General features: G+C 51.0%; 1 protein-coding gene across 1 annotated transcript; it reads left to right on the top strand.

Moving 5' to 3' along the window:
- The first annotated feature begins 588 nt into the window (after positions 1-588).
- Positions 589-19,625, top strand: PNLDC1 (PARN like, ribonuclease domain containing 1). Its single transcript, XM_029224140.1, has 19 exons — positions 589-664; positions 1,074-1,131; positions 1,423-1,496; positions 3,495-3,534; positions 4,284-4,407; positions 4,590-4,678; positions 5,960-6,060; positions 7,816-7,892; positions 8,084-8,227; positions 8,758-8,827; positions 10,424-10,509; positions 11,753-11,808; positions 14,724-14,788; positions 15,223-15,276; positions 15,470-15,512; positions 17,458-17,557; positions 17,874-18,049; positions 18,153-18,251; positions 19,443-19,625. The coding sequence occupies exons 1-19, from the start codon at positions 589-591 to the stop codon at positions 19,504-19,506; spliced, it is 1,596 nt and encodes a 531-aa protein (XP_029079973.1). The 3' UTR covers positions 19,507-19,625.
- Positions 19,626-19,647: the final 22 nt, after the last annotated feature.

Below are 19,647 nucleotides of genomic sequence, written 5' to 3' on the forward strand. Positions count from 1 at the left end.
TTTGTGTGGCAAGTTTGATGCAAGGTATTACAAAGGCAGCAGTGATGCAAAATAGAGAGGGAGATGGCGGGTTGTTGGGGAGGAGATGGGACAGACCCATGTTGGCGGCGATGGCCAAGTTGGGAAGAAGTGCGGATTTGGAAAACCGACGAGATGCGGTCCCCCTATCCCTGCACCGTAGCTGCAGTACCTGATCTACTGCAGTTCCTTCAGGTGCTGTTTACTGGTCCGTTCCTACTGTTTCAGGCTCTTCTTTTTCCTACCATTCCTCTTCACATTCTACCTAAATGATATTCTCCCCTTGTAGGGATTGCGAAGAAATTGCTGCGGAGCAAGGTAAATGGCCTTTGAGCGCCAGGGCGGAGTCTGACCAAGCTTCCCTTCACCGTAGGGGCCCAAGTGTAAGATCAAACGCCCGTGGGTGGGCAGGTGGCCGGCGCCGCCCTCCGCCGGTCAGAGGCCCCCGGGGCTGGTGGCGGTGTGCTGCGTAGCGGGTTTCCCCGCCGCGAGCCCTTTAAGACGGCGGCGCGGCGGAAGCGCGTGGCAGCACGTGGCCGCACTGGGCGCCCTCAGCCGAGCTGCGTGGCCATGGACGTGGGCGCCGATGAGTTCGAGCAGAGCCTCCCTCTGTTGCAGGAGCTCGTCCTGGGCGCGGACTTCGTGGGTAAGGCGCCGGGATTCCGGGCCTCGTCGCCGCAGCCCCCTGGCCGGCGGGAGGGTGTGGTTCGGGCGGCGCAGGGCGGAGAGGTGAGGCCCGGCTGGGTGGTTGCCAGGCTGCAGGAGGCTCAAACAGGGCCCCTCCGAAAGACAGGGTGTGTGCCTTTTCGGGCCTGGGGGGGATGTTAGGCAGCAGTTACTTGGCAGCAGCCTTGGCCCCAGTTTGGTCCAGGTGGAACGGGGTGGCCTGGCTTGTCCTTGCTTTGGCTTCCTCTTTTCTCCCTTCTTGACCTCTCCTGGCCTCTTGAGCAGCAAGAAGGTGAGCCAGAACTTTTACCACCAGCAGCGTTTACAGCACAAAGAGCCTTGCGATGGCCTGCGCCTGGGGACTCTTGTCTTTCTTGCCTCCCCTACAGGTCTAGACATAGAGTTCACTGGTCTTCGTTCTAACCCGTCCGGGCCCCAGCAGATCAGGTAAAGCTAAAACTGCCTTAGAGCTGAGCTGGAGAGGTTCTCGGCCGCGCGCTCCTGGACGACACCCTGGCCGGCCAGCATTGTTTCCCGACAGGCACCCTGTTGGCATTGGGCGGGCAGGACAGCATTTTGTGTGGGGTTTGGGGACCTGGCCCTTGTCAGGAACGCTGGTTCTCTAGTTGTAACAAGGAAAGTGCTGCCCCTGCTTGAGACGTGCTGATCCAGCATGGAGGCAGTGCTGCCTTGATGCCATCTGCTTGCCTCTGCGCTGAGATGCCTATTTTTTCACAGTCTGTTTGACTTGCCATCAGAGTGGTATCTAAAGACCCGTCAGAGTGTTCAGCAGTTCACCATCTGTCAGATTGGTGAGTTTAATCTTCAGCTGTTTCTTATAAGTTACTGAAATAGAGACTTTCTTCCTTTTTTTTTTTTTTTTTTTGCCGTGCCCGGGCCTCTCACCGCTGCGGCCTCTCCCGCCGCGGAGCACAGGCCCCGGACGCACACGCCCAGCGGCCACGGCTCACGGGCCCAGCCGCTCCGCAGCACGTGGGATACTCCCGGACCGGGGCACGAACCTGCACCCTCTGAGGCGGACCCCCAACCACTGCGCCACCAGGGAAGCCCTCTTCCTTTTTTAAAATTGTCTTTGTGTTTCCTACTGGGAAAACAGTTTTGGCGCCTTTGTGAGATACTGGCTATCGTTTTGCGTGCTCATTTGGTTTTTGGCCATGTCATGCCTGCGAGACCTAACACTTCAGAATAAGCAGAAACGTGATCTCCATGCCTAAATCAACATTAAGGAACTTGTACCATCTTTCAGGGAAAAATTTGTATGTTTTCTTTAAAGAAAAATCATATACAAGATCATACTATAAACATGTTGTTCTGCATCGTTTTTTTTCTTCCCCACGACTGGGGTTTAGAGATCTTTCTATATCAGCTTATACAGATTTCCTGTTCGTTTTTTTTTTTTGTTTTTGTTTTTTGCGGTATGCGGGCCTCTCACTGTTGTGGCCTCTCCCGTTGTGGAGCACAGGCTCCGGACGCTCAGGCTCAGCAGCCATGGCTCACGGGCCCAGCCGCTCCGGGGCATGTGGGATCTTCCCGGACTGGGGCACGAACCCATGTCCCCTGCATCGGCAGGCGGACTCTGAACCGCTGCGCCACCAGGGAAGCCCTCCTGTTCGTTTCTAACGGTTGCATAGCACTCCAAACTGAATGTATCTGTTGGCTCCCTCTCCTAATGATGAGTACTTTAGTTACCATTTGTATCTGATGAAACAGGGCTGCATTGACTGTCTTAGTGTTTATATGTTACTGTGTACTTGTGAATGTATGTGTTTGGTATACTTGTAGCAGTGGAGTATGTGCATTAAAGTATTGATTTGTTGTCTAACTATTGCTCTTCCTACCAACCATCTGAGAAGTTTACAGAGACTTACACTAACAGGGAATGTGTCTGTTTCCCTCACTCACACTGAGTATTACCAGTCTTAATTTTTTGCCCACCTGGTAGAGGAAAAATGATCTAAAATTACCGTTCTGATTTACATTTTTAATACAGGATCAACAAACTGTTTCTGTAAAGGGCTAAACGAAATATTTTAGGTTTTGCAGGCCATACTGTCTCTGTTACAACTGCTCAGTGCTGCCCTTGTTAATGAGAAATCAGCTGTAGTTAATACACAAATGAATGAGCATAGCTGTATTTCAATAAAACTTTATTTAAAAAACAGGTCATGAGACATTTTACTGATTCTTTTCCTGTGAATGATGGTGAACACCCGTGTGTGTGTGTGTGTGTGTGTGTGTGTGTGTGTATGTGTATGTGTGTGTTTTGCTCTGTGTCCTTGTCCTTTGCTATTATTCTGTTGTGATTGTTTTTCTTAATTGTGAGACCTCTTTGAAAGTATGGGAAACAGCACTTAGATGCGTTTGTATTGTTTTTCCCCTACTTCAGTCTTTTTCACTTTGTGTGTGGTCTTTTTAGCGATACAGACATTCTAAAGCAATTAAATGTATACATCTTCATAGATCTTAGTGTTTTCTCTTTTTTTCTTTTATTATCCCTTCTTTCTCTTTTTTTTTCCTTAGTGTTTCCTCTTACTAGTTTTAAAACCATAGAAGTGTCAATTTAACATTCTGTGTTTGAACAACCATTCACAATTATATTTCAGTAATTTCCGTGTGAATGACAATTTGACAGTTTTCATGTTTTGACTCTTCATTTCTTTCTTTTTTAGAAGTTATCTTAAAGCTCGTACAATAACTTTGGGTGCAAAGTACTGTTCAGAAGTTTTTCTGTAGTTAACTTCTGGTAGCTTTTCTTTTGGTATTCATTCTCTCTACCATCATTCTTCTAGGATTGTCTATGTTTTCCAGTATTGAAGGCGAGTCAAACAAGTATGTATAAACACCTTTGGCAAAACACATGGCTCTTGCCCATTTACCTTCTCCACCTGCTCCCCCTTCAAATTCTGCGTCAGGCTCTGAAGCGCTTTGGCCCCGGGTGCTCTGTAGACTCTCCGGCTTCTGTGCCCACCACCCCCCTCCCCTGCCGATGCCCGCTGGTCCTTCAAGTCTCTCAAAGCAGCACCATCTCTGGGGGCCTTTCCCAACACCCCTGTACCTTTGGTGCTCCTTTCCCCATTTCCTTGTCTCCTGTGTGTGCCTTCAGGATTGCAATTAACAGTGTTATAATGAAGGTGATGTACCTCCCAGGCAGCAGCAGTCAGAAAGGATGCTGAATGGCAGCCCGACTGTCTCAAATAGGGCGTCAGACTTTGTTCCCCAGGGGCAGGATCTCTGCCTTTTTTCATTGGCCACCCCCATGCCAGTCATAGTGCTTGAGATATAGCTGACATTCAAGTACAGTGGACCCTTGAACAACACGGGGTTTGAGCTGCGTGGGTCCACTTATACTCAGATTTTTTTCACTAAAATGATGGTACCCATGTGTAGACACAGGGCAGGCTGTAAATTATATGCGGATTTTGACTGCATGAACGGTTGGCGCCCCTAACCGCCGTGTTGTTCAGGGGTCAACTGTACTTCTCAAGTGGAGGGAAGAGCCCACTCAGAAGCCTGTGGTGTGAGCCAGAATTCTAAAACTGGTTTTTGTCTTTTTCTCCTTATGTGTATTTTTTTTCTAGGTATGAAGCCCATTCGTGTAACTTCTTTCTCTTCCCTACAACATTTGGGATTTTGGATTCAGAGTTCTCTTTCCAGGCTTCTAGTGTTCAGTTTTTGAATGAGCATGGCTTCGATTATAACAAGGTACAGCATTGGAGGAGGGGACCGGGAAGGGTTGCAAGGCTATCTAGCCCACCTGGTCTGAATCCATTTCCTGTCCCCTTTCTGACTTGTCCTCAAAACGCGGACAAGGAAGGTTTCTTTCCACTCTGCTGCCAGCAGAGAGGATGCCTCTGACTAGTTTCCTTGTCTGTTCCTATCTTCAGTTTCTCAAGAATGGAATCCCATATATGAACGAAGAACAGGAGAAGAAAATTAAACACAGCATCCTGACTGGGAACTGGAGAGTTCGCAGGTAAAGCCTGCTTCTCCGGGTGCTTTGTGGGTTTCTTTGTTGCTGGTGTGTTTCTGGCTTTCCTGTGCGTAGACGTGCTGTCTCCAGGACAGGCTGACCTCACACCATCAACTTTAGCTGGCGTAGCTTCCTGGACCCACGCTCAGTCAAACGCAACAGCCTGAAGTGCTGGTGATACCGTTCTCAGGCCTGAGATAAGAAATCTCTCACTGTGTAGCGTGTGATTTTAGTGTTTAACAATGAAGGGGAGAAAGAACTGACTGTTAATTTGGTACTCAAAGAGGCAGGAGCCCCATTCCAGGGCTAGAGGGGAAGATGGCTCTGTTGGCCTCCCTGTGAGATGTTATGTTGGCCTCCCACGTGATCTTAGGGATTTTTCAAGGTAAATCACAGGTAGCCTTGACCAGGTAGTCACATGCCTTGGCTTGGGCACGTTGCCCCACGTGCCTGACGCTGCTGTGTTCCCCAGGGCAGGATCTCTGCCTTTTTTCTTTGGCCTCCAGTGCCTCCAGAAACCCAGTTGTACTGTAGGGCTGGGGCCAGGCCTGCACAGCCTCGTTGTGTGCTAGAAGGAGCAGGCCGCCCGGGCCCACACAGGCCCTGCTGTCCGCTAGCTTTCTGGTTTTGAACCAGTCCTCTAAGCTCTTTGAGCTTGAGACTCTTTGCCTGTCTCAAGAAGGGGTTAAATTAGACAGCTTTTAGTTCTGGAATGTTAGGATTATCTGGTCCAGATAATTATGTAATGTGGGCATTTTTTTTTTAATGTCTGTTTGTGGTTTTATATAAAAATACCTTTTGGAAGGGAAAAACAAATTGAATTTTTAATCTTCTGTTACCTTCAAGTGTTGGAGAAAAGTCTTTCCTTTTCTCAGCATAACATCATGTCCTTATACTTCTAACGCAGGAGAAGGTGTACTTACCAAAGTTGCTGTCTTCTCCATGCTTCAGCAGATGGTGCTTCTCCACCTCTGAGAGCAGGATTGAGAAGATAGGGCTGATGGTGTTGTTCAGTGCGGGCTGCATCCCAGCGTCCTCCCGCCCATAGGCCCGTCCGAGGGAGGGGCAGAAGGGCTCCTGAGGACAGACCAGAGGGTAGAGGCCAAGTGATTGGCTTCCTGTTGCAAAACAAGACTCAGAAAAGAAGTGGTCTCTTTGGGGTCCATTTTCTTGCCGAGATCACAGTGTTAAAACGGGAGCCTTCAGAAGCCTCTCCCACGTTAGCGCTGTCTCATGGTTCTGTGGTCTTCCCCAGCATTCCCACTTCACTGTGCCCATTTTCAGTTCTCTGGATAAAGACCAAATCAAGGTGGTGATTGACGAGGTGACGCGCTGGCTGGACCTGGCAGAGGAAGGCGACTGGATGACCCTCCCTGGTATCACCGGTAGGCAGGAGGTGGCTCCCCGGTCTGGGAGCTGTGGAACCGGCCGCTGTCACGTGCTGGAGGGTGGGGGAGCATCCCTTCTCCCCTGGTGGATCCTGGGCGGCAGCTCAGCAGACACATGGTCCTTGTGGTTAGATAGAGCCCTGACTTCAATTCTGAGGTTGAAGGGTTTTCAACCGATTCTGAATTTTAAGGTTGAGGGAGTAAAGTTCCATTCAGAGCCATCCTTCTTATCCCAATCCTTGGTGCCCTATGGACTCTTGCTTTACTGTTGTTAATCTCTGAATTTCTCTGAATTTCCCCCAACGGGACAATGTGGGATCACAATGAACCTGCCCTAGAATAGCGGTTCTCAGCCCTGGTCGGTGGACCCCAGGGGTCTCTGAGACCCTTTGTAAGGGGTTCACAAGGTCAAAACTCTTGTCAGAATATCACTCGGCTATCACTTGCCATTATCACTGTGCCATTTGCACTGATGGTCCTGCAGCGGCGGTGGGTAGAGAGGCTGGCACCTCAGCACAGGTGAAGGGAGGCGCGTCCGACCACGCTGGTAGTCGTATTCTTTGTTACTGCTTCCAGTTTTTAAAAATTCCAGTTTTACTTGGAATTTAGTGAAATAATTCTTTTTAGTGAAATAATAATTATTAATTTTATTAAATCTCAACATTTGATTGCTCATCTTTTAAAATATTCTGTGTATCAAAATAAGTACAGAAAAAATAAATGTTCATGAAACATTGCTGCTGCTACCGAAGTACAGTGGTTGTCTTGAGCAAAAGCACTTGTGCAGGTTTTTGTATTGAGAGCTGAATTAGCTCCTTTTTATTTACATATTTATTTAAAGGCATATATATGTGTGTGTGTGTGTGTATGTATATATATATAAATATATATATGTATATATAAATATATATATATATTTTTTCTTTTTGGGGGGCCATGCCTCATGGCTTGTGGGATCTTAGTTCCCCGACCAGGGATTGAACCCCAGGCCCTCCCTCGGCAGTGAAAACGCTGAGTCCTAACCACTGAACTGCCAGGGAATTCCCCTAAGGAATATAATTTTTACTTGAAGGAACTGACTGGTTGTTTCAATGTGGGTATTTTCAATCACTTTCTCAAGTGAAAAAAGTAAGCCTTGTCTTCAGGGAGACTAACTTACAGTATTTGCTAGAGATGAAATTTGAGCTTTCAATAAAAGACTGGAATTTTGGAAAGCTTGCATCTGTCACCATAAGCTTGACAACTTTATGAGACCTTTCTAATGAGATCAGTGGCCATATGTACAAGTGCCTTTTGATGGTATTGTATGGTATGTGAACACTTGGACGATGTGTATAACTCAGGAAACCAGTGTGCTCCAAATAACCACCATGTGATGTTACAAAATCATGGGCAAAAGTGTAATGAATGGGTTTATTATTTTTAAAACTTGGCGATTTTGAATTTCATGTATAGTTTTAATTTCTAACATGATGAATATCAAGACCCGTACCCCCACACACACAAAGACTCTTTGGGGTCCTCAATTTAAGAGTGGCCCCGAGATCAGAAACTTCAAGAAAGCTGCCCTAGATCATGCCGTGCCATCCCTGTTGCTTGGCCTTGTGGGCTTGGGTATACCTAAGAGCTGTCTTTCCACTTGATCCATCCATCTCTCAGCTGCTTTTCCTCTCGGGCTTCTCTTGAGGGGAGGGTGGACTGCCGTTCCAGGGTCTGCAGTGGTTCTGTGCAAGTCTTGTTTCCTTGCTGCAGGCTTCCAGGCCTTCGAGGTCCAGCTTGTGCTGAGGAAGGCCCTCCCCGACATCTGGACGGTGATGAGAGACCAGGGGGTGAGTTCCCACCTGGAGGGGGGCAGCCTCGGTGGCTCTATCATTTCTCTCTCGTTTGGCCAAATCTGGCCTCTGTGAAAGGCTTCTTCGCCCCGCCTCCCTCTCCTCCCTTTTGAGATGAAGGACCACTTTTTTGGCCCCGTTCCCAGGAACCCAGGATACAGGGACCTTGTCTCTACTTCTCCTTTCAGGTGACAGTGAAGAAAGTGAGTAAACGGCATCGCTGGTATCTTGAGAACACCTCTTGCGATCGAGAGAGCTGTTGGCAGGAGAAGATTCTTCTTTCTGCGAGGGGTTTTTCTGTGTTTTTCCAGATGCTGGTGAAAGCCCAGAAGGTAGGGAAAAAGTATCTCTTTCCTTGGTCTTCAGCAGTCTTTTGTAATTTTGGCTGTAGGTACTAATGGGTCCTTCAACAGTACGCTAAGATTCCTTAAGATAAGTGACTTCCTTTTTGTTAACTGGCTTTATGGATCTAACCTTGCTTTCACAAAATCATGACAGATTAATTTGGGGAAAGACTGTCCCTATGAAATATTACTAGTTCTTCGCTCCTTTCAGACACATGGGCATTTCAATACTAATTGACCTAAAACTACTTGGGGACTGCACATGTCTGCTTCACAGCTTAGATTCCCAGTGCGGCCCAGGCCTCGAGTCCCTCTGACTCGCTGCTTTGCTTTTCTGGCCTTTAAGCAGTCAGGCTACTTTTCATGGGAGTGGAGTGCAGGTGGGGATGGGATTACCATGTCGTCAGAATGCAGTGGGTTCTAAAGCTACACCCTTTGCCGAAGACAGCAGCTAGTCTATGGCGTCTGTTTTATTTTTAAAAGTTCATTCCTCTCACCTGTCGATTTCCTCCAAGTAGCCCTTAGTGGGACATAATATGATGATGGATCTGCTGCATCTCCATGAGAAGTTCTTCAGACCTCTCCCAGGTAGGGACAGACCATCCTTCTCCTTCCTCTGATCTTAACTTGCCATCTGGCAAGGGGATTGGCCCAGAATCGTGCCCCTGAGGGAGCCCCTACACACACAGCCATCCCCAGGGCCTCACAGGTGTCCGGAGAGGTCGCTTACATCTCTGCCTGTTACCATTTTCCTGGAGCTGGGGGACTTTCTCCAGGAGAAAAACTTACATTTGAATTGATACTCTTCCCCCCTGTTACGGAAGTTGTTCAGTCTCATTGCATAAGACTTAGCAAAATCAGAGACGGGCAGGGGACGTGTAATCACAGCTATAATCCTGACACTTTTTGCTTTTCCCTCTGTTGTGGCTTTCTACATATTTGACCACACTGAGTATATGATTTTGATTTTGGCTTTTTTTCACTTGCCAAAAGCATTTATTTATGTCATTAACCTAAAATCATTTAATGGCCACGTGGTACTGACTTACGCCTGTCCCAGTCTTTTCCATGACTGATGCCGTTGGACACACAGAAGTGTGACATAGCAGTTAAAAGCACGCATTCAGATGTCATGTTGAGGCCTCATCCCACCATTGTTATGTGCGATCTCAAGCAAGTTACTTAAACGTGCCTGTTCTGTTTCCATGTCTGTAAAACGGGGGAAGTGATATCAACAGTGTGGACATCAGAGTTGTTTGGGGATTAAATGAACTAACGATGTACTGGGAACACCAGTGCAGATTGAAAGGGGTGAGAAGGTTCTAGGAGAGAGTTCTCTAGGAAATGAATTGATAAAAAAAAAACACCTCAGTTTGAGCACCTTGAGAGAACTTGGGGAGAATTAAGGGTAAAATAATCACTCACCAAAAGACTAAGCAAACAACCAAACAAAAAAATTGCTGGAACAAAAGCTGTGCCAGAAAGGAAGTCATTGGAGGAGACCACCTGGCCCCTTGGTGAGTGATGCACAGGTGCTGGCAATGGTGAGGCGTACGAGGTAGGAGGGGTGATTATTTTCCTACCTCGTGGGAGTCAACAGTTAGTGAGGGCCCCAAACCAGGAAATCACCGAGCAGCGTAAGCATGTTATTTAGAGATGTGGGAATAAACTGCGAAAGAAAAAATTGAAGGTCGTTGCCTTTGGGGAAGAGGAAATGGGAGGGCAGTGAGAAGAGGGCTAGCAGAGGGGTTTGGGTTGGTTTGTTTGCAGACAACTATATGCAGGTATAATTTTGATAACTACGTGAATTAATAGGTAATTTTTATCAAGGCACTTATAATTTTTAACTTACTGGATTTTTCTTTGAACGGTTATTTACAGACTTCACATCTGTCTTTCCAGTCATACCTCGTTCTCCCTTTTCCATTGGCTAGAACTTTGCAAATTGCGTTAACTAATGTTGGCCTGAATTTAGGAAAACCGTTTAGCTTTTGCTGTTACAAATGGTGATGTCAGGTTGGTTTGAGATTCAGAAATCCTTGATGATTAGGAGTAAGGATGTTTTCAATTCCTATTTTGTTTTATTTGCTTTATTAGCCAGTGTTGGTGACAAGCTAGATTGGAGAATTTCTTCCCATTTTTACCAATGAACTCACTTCTGACTATCTGGGTCTTTCCCTTCAGAAAGCTATGATGAATTTAAGCTGAATATCCACAACCTATTTCCTGTTCTCATTGACACCAAAAGTGTGGCAAAGGATATCTGGAAGGTAATAAGTTAAACTGCTCTGGGGAAAGGAATGCTTCATTTGTCCCACTAACACTTAGCTTTCTTGTTCTTTTCAAAAGAACGAGAGCGTGCATTCCTTGAACGTTTCCTTGAACCCTTTTCTCGTATTTTACAACCAGTATTGGTTTTCTTTTTTTATTCTACCACCTCTGAGTGATGCTAGCTTATGTGTGATTTTTTTTTTCTTTCCTTCATTCAAGTTCTCACGTTTTGACTTTCTGCTGTGTAGTTCACGGGCTTATTTAGATGGCACAGCAGAACAACTTGTTCTAGAGCTTGGTGTATACACAGTGAGTGTTCGCAACGTGCTTAAAGAGCGTCAGGGTTGGGGGCAGGGATCCCACTTGAAAAATTTTATCTTTACTGAGCATTAGGGCCGTGGGATTTCAACCCAGACACATTAGAATCACCTGGGAGGGTAAACACTGACACCCAGACCCCACCTTCAGCTTCTCTGGTGTAGAGGGGCCGGGAGTGGCATGTCTACAGCTGCCAGGTGACTTCTGTTCTGCAGCTGAGGTGGTGTGGAGAACGGAAGCACCCACCTGGTTTAGAAGTTAAAACTGAGGAACCAAGCAAGGGGAGCCAGATCAGTGTTGTAAATAAAGCTTTAAGCTGATCAGAATTACTGTTCGGTAAGGAAACCACAAAGACGGCACTGGGTTACTTGGTACATCTTTGCCCAGAGACACACGTATTACTCGTACCTCACGTATTTCTAGCTGACGGTGCTCTGTGGCACTGCCCATCTCCACGGAACGGAGTTCTAGGGCGAAGCGGGAAGGACGCGGGGGCTGATCTGAGGCAACTAGTGCAAACCAGTCTCCACTGCACGCGAGATGAGGTGAACTCTGGGCCTTGGTGACCTGGCAGTCCCTTAGAGTACCTAGTGCCCTGCGTAATGTGTCCTTGGCCGCGGTCTTGTGCCTTGGAGTCCTGTGTTTCTCAAACCCCTAAAACACTTGTCTTTGAAGCAAGTTGCTGTGTTGTGTTTGTGGCAGTTTTCTTAGGCTGGGTTGCCGGGTCCCTTATAGGAAACCCAAGGACACTAGGTACCCTGACATCCGAATTAAGGAATAAAGATAGGTGTGTGTGAAGAGAGAGGAGTTTATAGGAGTTTGCATTTTCCAGGTCATTTTAATGGCCATTTGGTAATACCTGAAGCAGATAATAAACATAACCACAAATGTCTTATTCTCCCGAATTTGTTTTCCATATTATAGGAACTGAATTTCCCAAGGGTTTCAAATCTTTTAGAAGTTTATGAAGTCCTAAACAGGTAAGGAAGCTGCTTTTCGGAGCTGCTTATAGATCAGGGGTTCTCACTTGGGGCGATTTTGCTCCCCAGGGCACATTTGGCAACAGTGAGATGTTTTTGGTTGTTACAGTTCAGGGGTGCTACTGGTACCTAGTGAGTAGAGGCCAGCATGCACAGGACAGCCCCCAACCCAAAGAATTCTCCAGCCCCAAATGTTACTGGTGCTGAGGTTGCGAAACCCCCTTCTGGAGGGGAAGGGGCCTGGTCAAATACCTACAGCTGTTTAATTATCTGGTGCTTTCTGTTGGCCAGGGTTTTATTTTCCCTGTGATCTGTTTGATTATTGGAGTGATTAGCTCCATGGGAACAGACTTTGTTCTTCTTTTGGACCTTGATGTTTCTCTCAGGCCTACAGCAGTGCGAGGCATAGTAGGTGCACATTAAACACTGGAGTGAGTGAACGGTCCTAGTACCGGGGGAGTTCCTGCCCCTCCTACAGGAACAGCGACCCTGTCTTCCCTCATGTCCCAGCCACGCTGCGGGCATGTGCTGGCAGGAGTGTGTTGCCTGGAAGGCCTGGAGTGGATGGGGGCTTCTCTGCCCACTCCTTTGTCCCCAACTGGGGGGACCAGCAAACCAGAGCGGGGAGAGGGTGGCGTCGGGAGCAGTTGAAGGTGAGACCTTTTTGGAAAGAAGCTGTGTCTCTGTGGCTCGCTGTCATCCAGCCACTGGCACGGGGGCCCCTGAAGATGCCTGGCCGGAGCTGCACTGGCCTCTTGAGTCTCCCATAGATGCTCTTTCCGGCTCATGGCATCCGTTATTTCCGACGTGATCATCTCCTCTGGCCCCTTAGGCTTCATCTCCTCCTTTCTCACACGGCCCTCCTGGCCTTCATTTCTAAGAAGAAAACAAGAGGCTAGAGGCGGGAGTGTCTCAGCCCCCTGCAGACACTTGCGCGGTGTTATCCTCTTCGCCACTGTCTCTCCCGTCAGTCCGCACACGGGAACGCCTACCGTGTATGGGGCCAAGGCACGAAGGGCTGCCCTCCCGCGGCCTGTCCGTCCTCCTGGCCCTGCGCCTTCGCTCCGCTCAGCAGCCTCCCTGCCCTTCGTGCGCCCCTGACCCCCGCCGTGTCCTCAGCCTCTCCCTCAGCATCAGCATTTTTCTTCTAACTCAGAAACGTGAAGCTCCCCTCGGTCTCCCCTCTTGCCACCACTGTCCTTGTTCTGTCTTTACAACAGGCCTCTTCAGAGGCCTCGCCTTCTCCTGGGCCCACTGAGGTCAGGTTGCCTCCCATCCATGGAACTCGATCTGGGTATCGGGGCCCAGCTGATGGGAAGATGCGCACAGGCGTTTGGAACAGGGCGTGGCAGGCGGTCGTGCTCAGTGTTAACTTCTGTCTGGCGTCTGACACCCTGGGCCCCTCGGCCCCCTTCCCTGCCGTTGTGCCCTCTCCCGGCTTTCTCTTATTTTCTGGTGAGTGTTTTAATCTCTTCCTCGCGGGCTCTCGTTCTTCCACTCGGTCCCTCACATCTTTCCAGGGTCCCCACTGTCCTCGTCTTCCTTGTTACCGTGCCCCTGGGTGACCAAATCCACCCACCCCCAGCCTCGGCGACCACCACGTTTGTGCCACCGCGGCTCCAGAGTCCTCGCGTCCTGACCGCCTTCTGGTTGTTCCTGCACCACGTGGCCGCAGGCACCTTCTGCTTGGCCCGCCTCTCTGCCCGTCAAACCCGCTCCCGTGTCTGGAGCGACTTCTGCCACGTCCTGACGGCGCCAGGCGCTGTGCCGTTGGCTCGTGTGCAGGTGTGAGAGAGAATCTTGTTTTCAGTACGCAGGCTCTGCATCGAGACTTTCTGGGTGCAAATCCCAGCTTTGCCTCTCGCTAGCTTCGTGAGTCACCTTGCGAGCAGGCCCCCAGAGCGATGGCCGCCTTGCGGCTTAGGGGCAGATGAGGAAATCAGGGTTCAGAGATGTGAAGCACATAGAGAGGCACCGATAGATTCTGTTGGAAAACAGATGAAGGGAACGCCAGCCGCGTTCACCCACATGCCAGAGCTGAGACCTGGAAGGGGACCCAGAGCTGGGCCACCAGCGTCTTCTAGTCAAGGCCTGTTGGTTTTACTCCCTAAATGTCCTGGAAACCGGTTCCTTTTTCTGCATCCCCAGGATCATTGCCTTCCCTGAGGCCTTTATTTTTTATTCCAATGGTGGTAGTAGCTCCTCCCCGGTTAGCTTGGTGGCCTGACCTACTTTATCTGCCGGGCTGCCACTTGAGTGATCTTTTAAAATGTGAAGTTGACCATTTTTCTGGTCAGAGTCTTCCTCTGGTTCCTGAAGCCCCCCCCATAACGTTCGAGCTCTTTCCCGGCCCCTGCCCTTCACTGCGGGCTTCGCCCTCTCCCTCGCTGTCTCTGCGTACTCTTCTCTTGGCTTGAAGTGCCTGGCGCTGCCCCATTTCCTCAACCAGGTGAGTCACTGGGGTTCAGGACTCTCCTGTAGGACCACCGACTTCAGGAAGCCTTTCCTCCCGAAGGCCTGTCCCTCGATAGCCAGACGTGCAGTGCTCACGCCTCGGGCGTCGCACTTCTAGGACGCACTGAACAGCAAGCTCCCGGGGGCAGACCCAGCATAGGGTTGATCCTGATGCCCGGGCTGGGGTCCCGCGTCTGGTAAATGCTCAGAATGTCGCGGTTGGAGCCTCTGGCTCTGCTGTTCTTTCATCTGTCCCGTTGCCTGGTTACCAAGACCTGTCTGCCCATGCCTGGATCCTTGTTTTGTTTTCTTTGTTTGTTTTATTTTATATTAGAGCTGTGTTTCGTTGTGATTTTCAAGGAGTCCCAGTACTGAGGACGTTTTTATTTGTTAAGAGGATGAGGGGAGAACGAGAAACGATTGTCAGCGAACGTTTTCTATTGATCTTTCTTCTCTAATAGTGACTTGAATCCCACCAAGAATTCTGGGCCAGTGATTATTCACGCAAGCAAATGTGAAAAATACGGTACGTATGTTTGCCTGAGCTGTGCTTCTCCGAGGTTGGCACGGCTTTGAGGTGCTGGAGCTCAAGCTGGGTCTCCACGTGGCAGGTGTGGGAGGGCAGGGTGGGGCTTTTCCCGTGCCGTGTCCATATTATAACCACCCGATCGAAAGGAGCCATCCCAGAAGGCGTCGGAGGTCCCGGGGGCGTCCGTCTGTCCGGAAGCCCTGTGCTTCCACCTCCCGTGGGCGCTCTTGCTGCTGTGGGGAGGTCCTAGGTCAAAGTGGGGTATGGCTGAGAGGAGGGTGCGTGGTCTCTGCAGGAACAACCGTTAGTAGGCTGTGTGTGCACAGCCGACGTGGGTGTGGAACTGGGGCGGGGTTGGGGGAGAGTCCTTTCCCGGGCTGTGTTCTAATCGCTGCTTGACCGTCTCTCCTGCTTCTGGAAAAACACTTCAGTTGAGACAAAGTATCCCCACGAAGCAGCGTACGATGCCTTCCTGTGCGGATCAGGTGAGAGTTGCTGCGCTTTTAAAGGGAGACCCCTGTCTTATTTTCAGTCATCCCCCGCCATCCCTGGGCCCACCCCCCCCTTTACTTCCAGGTGGGTGGCGCATGTGGAAATAAGGCCTGAGTTTGCATATTTTGATAAGGTGATCAGGTTGCGCCTCGATGTCTGTCACATTTCTAGCTTCTTTTTTTCCAGTTCTTTTGAAGGTGGCCCACTTGCTCCTATGGAGAGTGCACGGGTGAGTGTTCCCTTCATGCTGTGATCTCATCAGTGGTCAGGATCTGTTGAGCCCTCACTGTAAACCAAGACCTCGGGGCTCCCACACTCTCCCAAAGAAGGAGGGTGCAAGTGTCATTGTGTAAGTGACACATTTATGGAAGCAGCCCTCCTCCATAGGCGGCCTTTCCCAGCCTTCCTCCCACCCTGGGGCCGGTCCCGGCCCCCCTGCCTCTTGTGTCGGCCTTGGGAAAAGTCACTGTCGGGACGCCAAGACAGTGGGTCAGGCTTGGGTTCCGCACCCGCCCCAGTGTTCCCGGGGCAGTATGCTTGCTTCGTCTGTTACCCTCCTGTTTCCTCGTGTCGTGTAAACCGCAGTGAGGTAGGAGGGCAAAGCATATAGGCCAACAAATGATCCATCCTCGGGGTTCACACAGTCAGGCTGGGGAGAAGGGCAGTGACTTGGAATAAGGCACACAGGGGAAAGGTTCTTAAAACCTCAAATTGGAATCTTAAATGCATTTTCTCAGGGCGTTGTCATCCTGGATGCCTGCAGTGCTGGGCTTGTAGGCATCAGCTCCACACGTGAACTGTGCATTCTGTGGCACCATCCTTGCTGCGTACATGTGTTAAGTAGGATTTAGGGACTTCCCTGGTGGTCCAGTGGTTGAGACTCTGTGCTTCCAATGCAGCGGGCACGGGTTCGATCCCTGGCTGGGGAACTAAGATCCCACATGCTGGGGATAAAAATACCCTTCAAGAGGGTTTTTTTTTTTTTTTTTTTTTAATAAAAGTAGGATTTAGCAGGCCAGGGGAAGGAGCTGATCAAAACTGTGTTCTTTGGGACTGACTTAAACATTTTCAGACTCTACCCTGTTAATGTGGGTACTGCCTAATTTGTCTCTTTTGGTAAAGGGTATTATACACAGAAATAGCCTATGACACATTGACGTGAGGCTTATAGCTTCAGTAAGAAACCCCCGCCCCCGTCTCCTTCTTCCCTGTGCTCTGACTGTGAGGGCAGCTAAGAGCAGTGGAGCTTATTGGTGCCTTAGTACCTGGACCTTGTGTCCTTAATTTCTTTTTTTTTAATTAAAAAAATTTTTTTTAATTAATTAATTTATTTTTGGCTGCGTTGGGTCTTCGTTGCTGTGCACGCGCTTTCTTTAGTTGCGGCGAGCGGGAGCTACTCTTCGTTGTGGTGCGCGGGCTTCTCATTGCGGTGGCTTCTCTTGTTGTGGAGCACGGGCTCTAGGTGCACGGGCTCAGTAGTTGTGGCATGTGGACTCAGTAGTTGTGGCTTGCGGGCTCTAGAGCGCAGGCTCAGTAGTTGTGGCGCACGGGCTTAGTTGCTCCGCGGCATGTGGGATCTTCCCAGACCAGGTCTCGAACCCGTGTCCCCTGCATTGGCCGGTGGATTCTTAACCACTGCGCCACCAGGGAAGCCCCAATTTCTTTTAATCCTCAAAACCTAGAAACCCTCCTAGGTTTAGAGAAGCTCCGTAGCAGCCAGGCCTGCCTGGTGCCAAGGGCTGTGCTTTCTCGCGGGCCTGTGCTCAGGTACGTGGTGGTGTCTGGGTGGAGGCGAGGCTGAGTCACGACAAGGCTGTGGGGCGAGGGACGGCCATTTGCAGTCTCGTCGAGGGGCGATGGAGTGGACCTTCCTCTGAACAGGGGCCTCGCTCATCCCCTGAGCCTGTGGCTGATGTTGGTGAGCCTAGGGGCCTTTACCAGATGGCCACCAACAGGTGGTAACCCCTGGAAGTTCTCCCTTGGCTCGGGCCGTGGTGAGAGCTCGCTGGTCGTGTGGGGGAGGCCCGTCAACAGAAGTCCCAGAGCCTGTGAGGGGAGGAGGGAGGGGGGTCTCGGGCAGCACCTTGCCCGTTGTCACCAGAGCCTCAGCTGCGGCCGAGGACGTGGGACACCCCCCGTGGGCCTGAAGGCTTTGGGGTTTTCTGTCCTCATAGGGTTCTTCCCATCCCCGAGCCCTCCTTCCCGCTGTACCTCGATGTGCTGGCTCCCTATGTGAACCAAGTGAATCTTATCCGAGCCGGGGTCCCCAAGATCGTAAGTAGACTTCATTTTGCTCCCCCCATTCGGAGGCTGGAGGCAGCTTGGGGCTCTGGGGGCTATCAGGGGCTTCTGACGGCCACCAAACGCGGCCAGAGAGGGCGCTCACGCCCCACTAAGCCTGTGACTGTCTCCTGTGTTTTCCCGCCTGAGCCAAGGTGAACTCGCCCGTTCCTTCCTCCTCTCCTCTCCTCCCCTCTCTCTCCCCCCTGCTCGCAGGGCCTGTCCTAGTTTCTCTTGCAGGATTTTCCAGCTGGGTAGGTAGTCAGTCAGTAGGAACTGTGGAAAACCTGTTCTCTTCCCTGTCTTCTAGAATTTTTCGGGTCCAGATCACCCCAGTATCCGCCCTCCCATCCTCATTGTCACCGTCAAGAGGTGGCCCGGGGTCAGCGAGCAGCAAGTCTACCGCGAGTTTCAGAACCTCTGCAAGTTTGATGTCAGGAGACTGGTGGGGAGCCACTTCCTGCTTCTGACCAATAAGTTTAAGGAGTAGGTGCCTCGGCTCTCAGCCCCCGCCCTCCAACTGCGGCCACTCCAGCCGCTCGGAGCAGCTGTGCTGCTTGCGCGCTTGACCGAGCCCTTCTTTCGGCAGCACCCGGAGCATCCTGAAGGAGTACAGGTGCCACCCCACCCTGCAGGTCTCCCTGTACCGCTACTGGAGACACTCCCCGAACGTCAGCTGCCTGTTACAGTAAGTGACCGGGACTGAGGCTGCTTCGGACTTGCCGGTGGTCCCAGCTGGGTGTGAGTCGAGCACAGCTCGCTAGCCGGTGTGTGCTGGGCAAGGGGTCGTTGACCAGCACGCTGGACCAAACGTCGTTCAGTGACGCTCAGCAGACGTTGATCGAGCACGTGCTGTCTTCGGCACTGTCCTAGGTTCCAGGGCTTCATCCGTGGATGAAACAAAACCCCCTGTTCTCGTGGAGCTCGCACTGGAGTGGGGGCAATAAACGAGTGACCTGCATGGTCTGTTAGGTGATAAGTGTTAGAAACGAGCAGGGTCGGGAAGCGGGAGGGCTGGCCTGGGGGCAGGTTGTTCTTTAAAGGAGAAGATCGGGGCCCTCATAGAAGGCCCAGGGCGGGGGTGGGGGGGTGTCGCTGGCGGGGAGTGAGCCAGGCGCGGCGACGCGGGGTGGGGGCGGTGTCCAGGCAGAGGAGGCAGCGGGGAGGGGCCCTCTTGGGGGCGCGGTGCTCCTGGCGTGTGGAGGGGCAGTGACAAAGCTACCAGATGAAACAAGGAGCAGCAGGCAAGGCTACGGAGGAAGCCGGCGGGTTGCGACCAGCAGAGGGCGCGGCTGAGGACTGCGGGAGAAGCTGGGTCGGCCGCCGGAGGTTCGGTGGCGCAGGGCTCTGCGTGGAGACGTTGGAGGACACAGGGCAGGGGGACGTCAGGAAGCCAGGTCACCTGGTCACACTGTTCGGCTGCGGCTTGGACTGCTTGGTGGCAGATCGGGGGAGTCGGGGGTGCTGAAGGTGGGATCAGACAGACGGGAGCAGGGTCAAGTTTAAACCCAGGGTTTTTGGTCTGAGCAACTGGGAAGACAGAGCTGCTGTTAAATGAGCTTGAAGGATTTTGGTTTCCTGTTAGGAGCCAGACCCGTCGAAAACCACATCGTTGAAGAAGAAAGCTTGGCTGCTAGGCAGTCTTCTCCCCCCTCAACCTCCAACGTAAATCACTGGGAAAGGTGGCCTCTGTGTCCCAGAGCCATTCTAGCCTCGAGAGAATGTTGGCGCCGGGAGAGGGATGGAAAGAAAATAACACCCGGGCGAACGTAGCCGGGAAGGAAGAGGGGCCAGCCTGCGCCGGCGCTCTCACACCTGCTGGGCGCACGTGGGGCCTCCCGAGCCATCCAGGCCGCTGACCGGTGTCATTGTCTTGCAGGGTCTGTGGCGTAGTCACCACCTGGGCCTTTATCGCGTTTCTCCTGGGAAGAGCTCGCCCCTGAGCGCAGCAAGGCCGCCTGCAGTCCCGTCCTGTCTCCGCGCGATCCCGGGGCTGCCGTCCTGGCTTCTGTTTGTTCAAATCACATCCTACTTGCACGTGGATCTGCGCGGTCCTTACTAGGAGTTTTGTTATGTGTTGAGTG

This window comes from Monodon monoceros, unplaced genomic scaffold (genome assembly GCF_005190385.1).
Source record: "Monodon monoceros isolate NGI ecotype Baffin Bay Population unplaced genomic scaffold, NGI_Narwhal_1 Super_Scaffold_15, whole genome shotgun sequence".
Lineage (NCBI taxonomy): Eukaryota > Metazoa > Chordata > Mammalia > Artiodactyla > Monodontidae > Monodon > Monodon monoceros.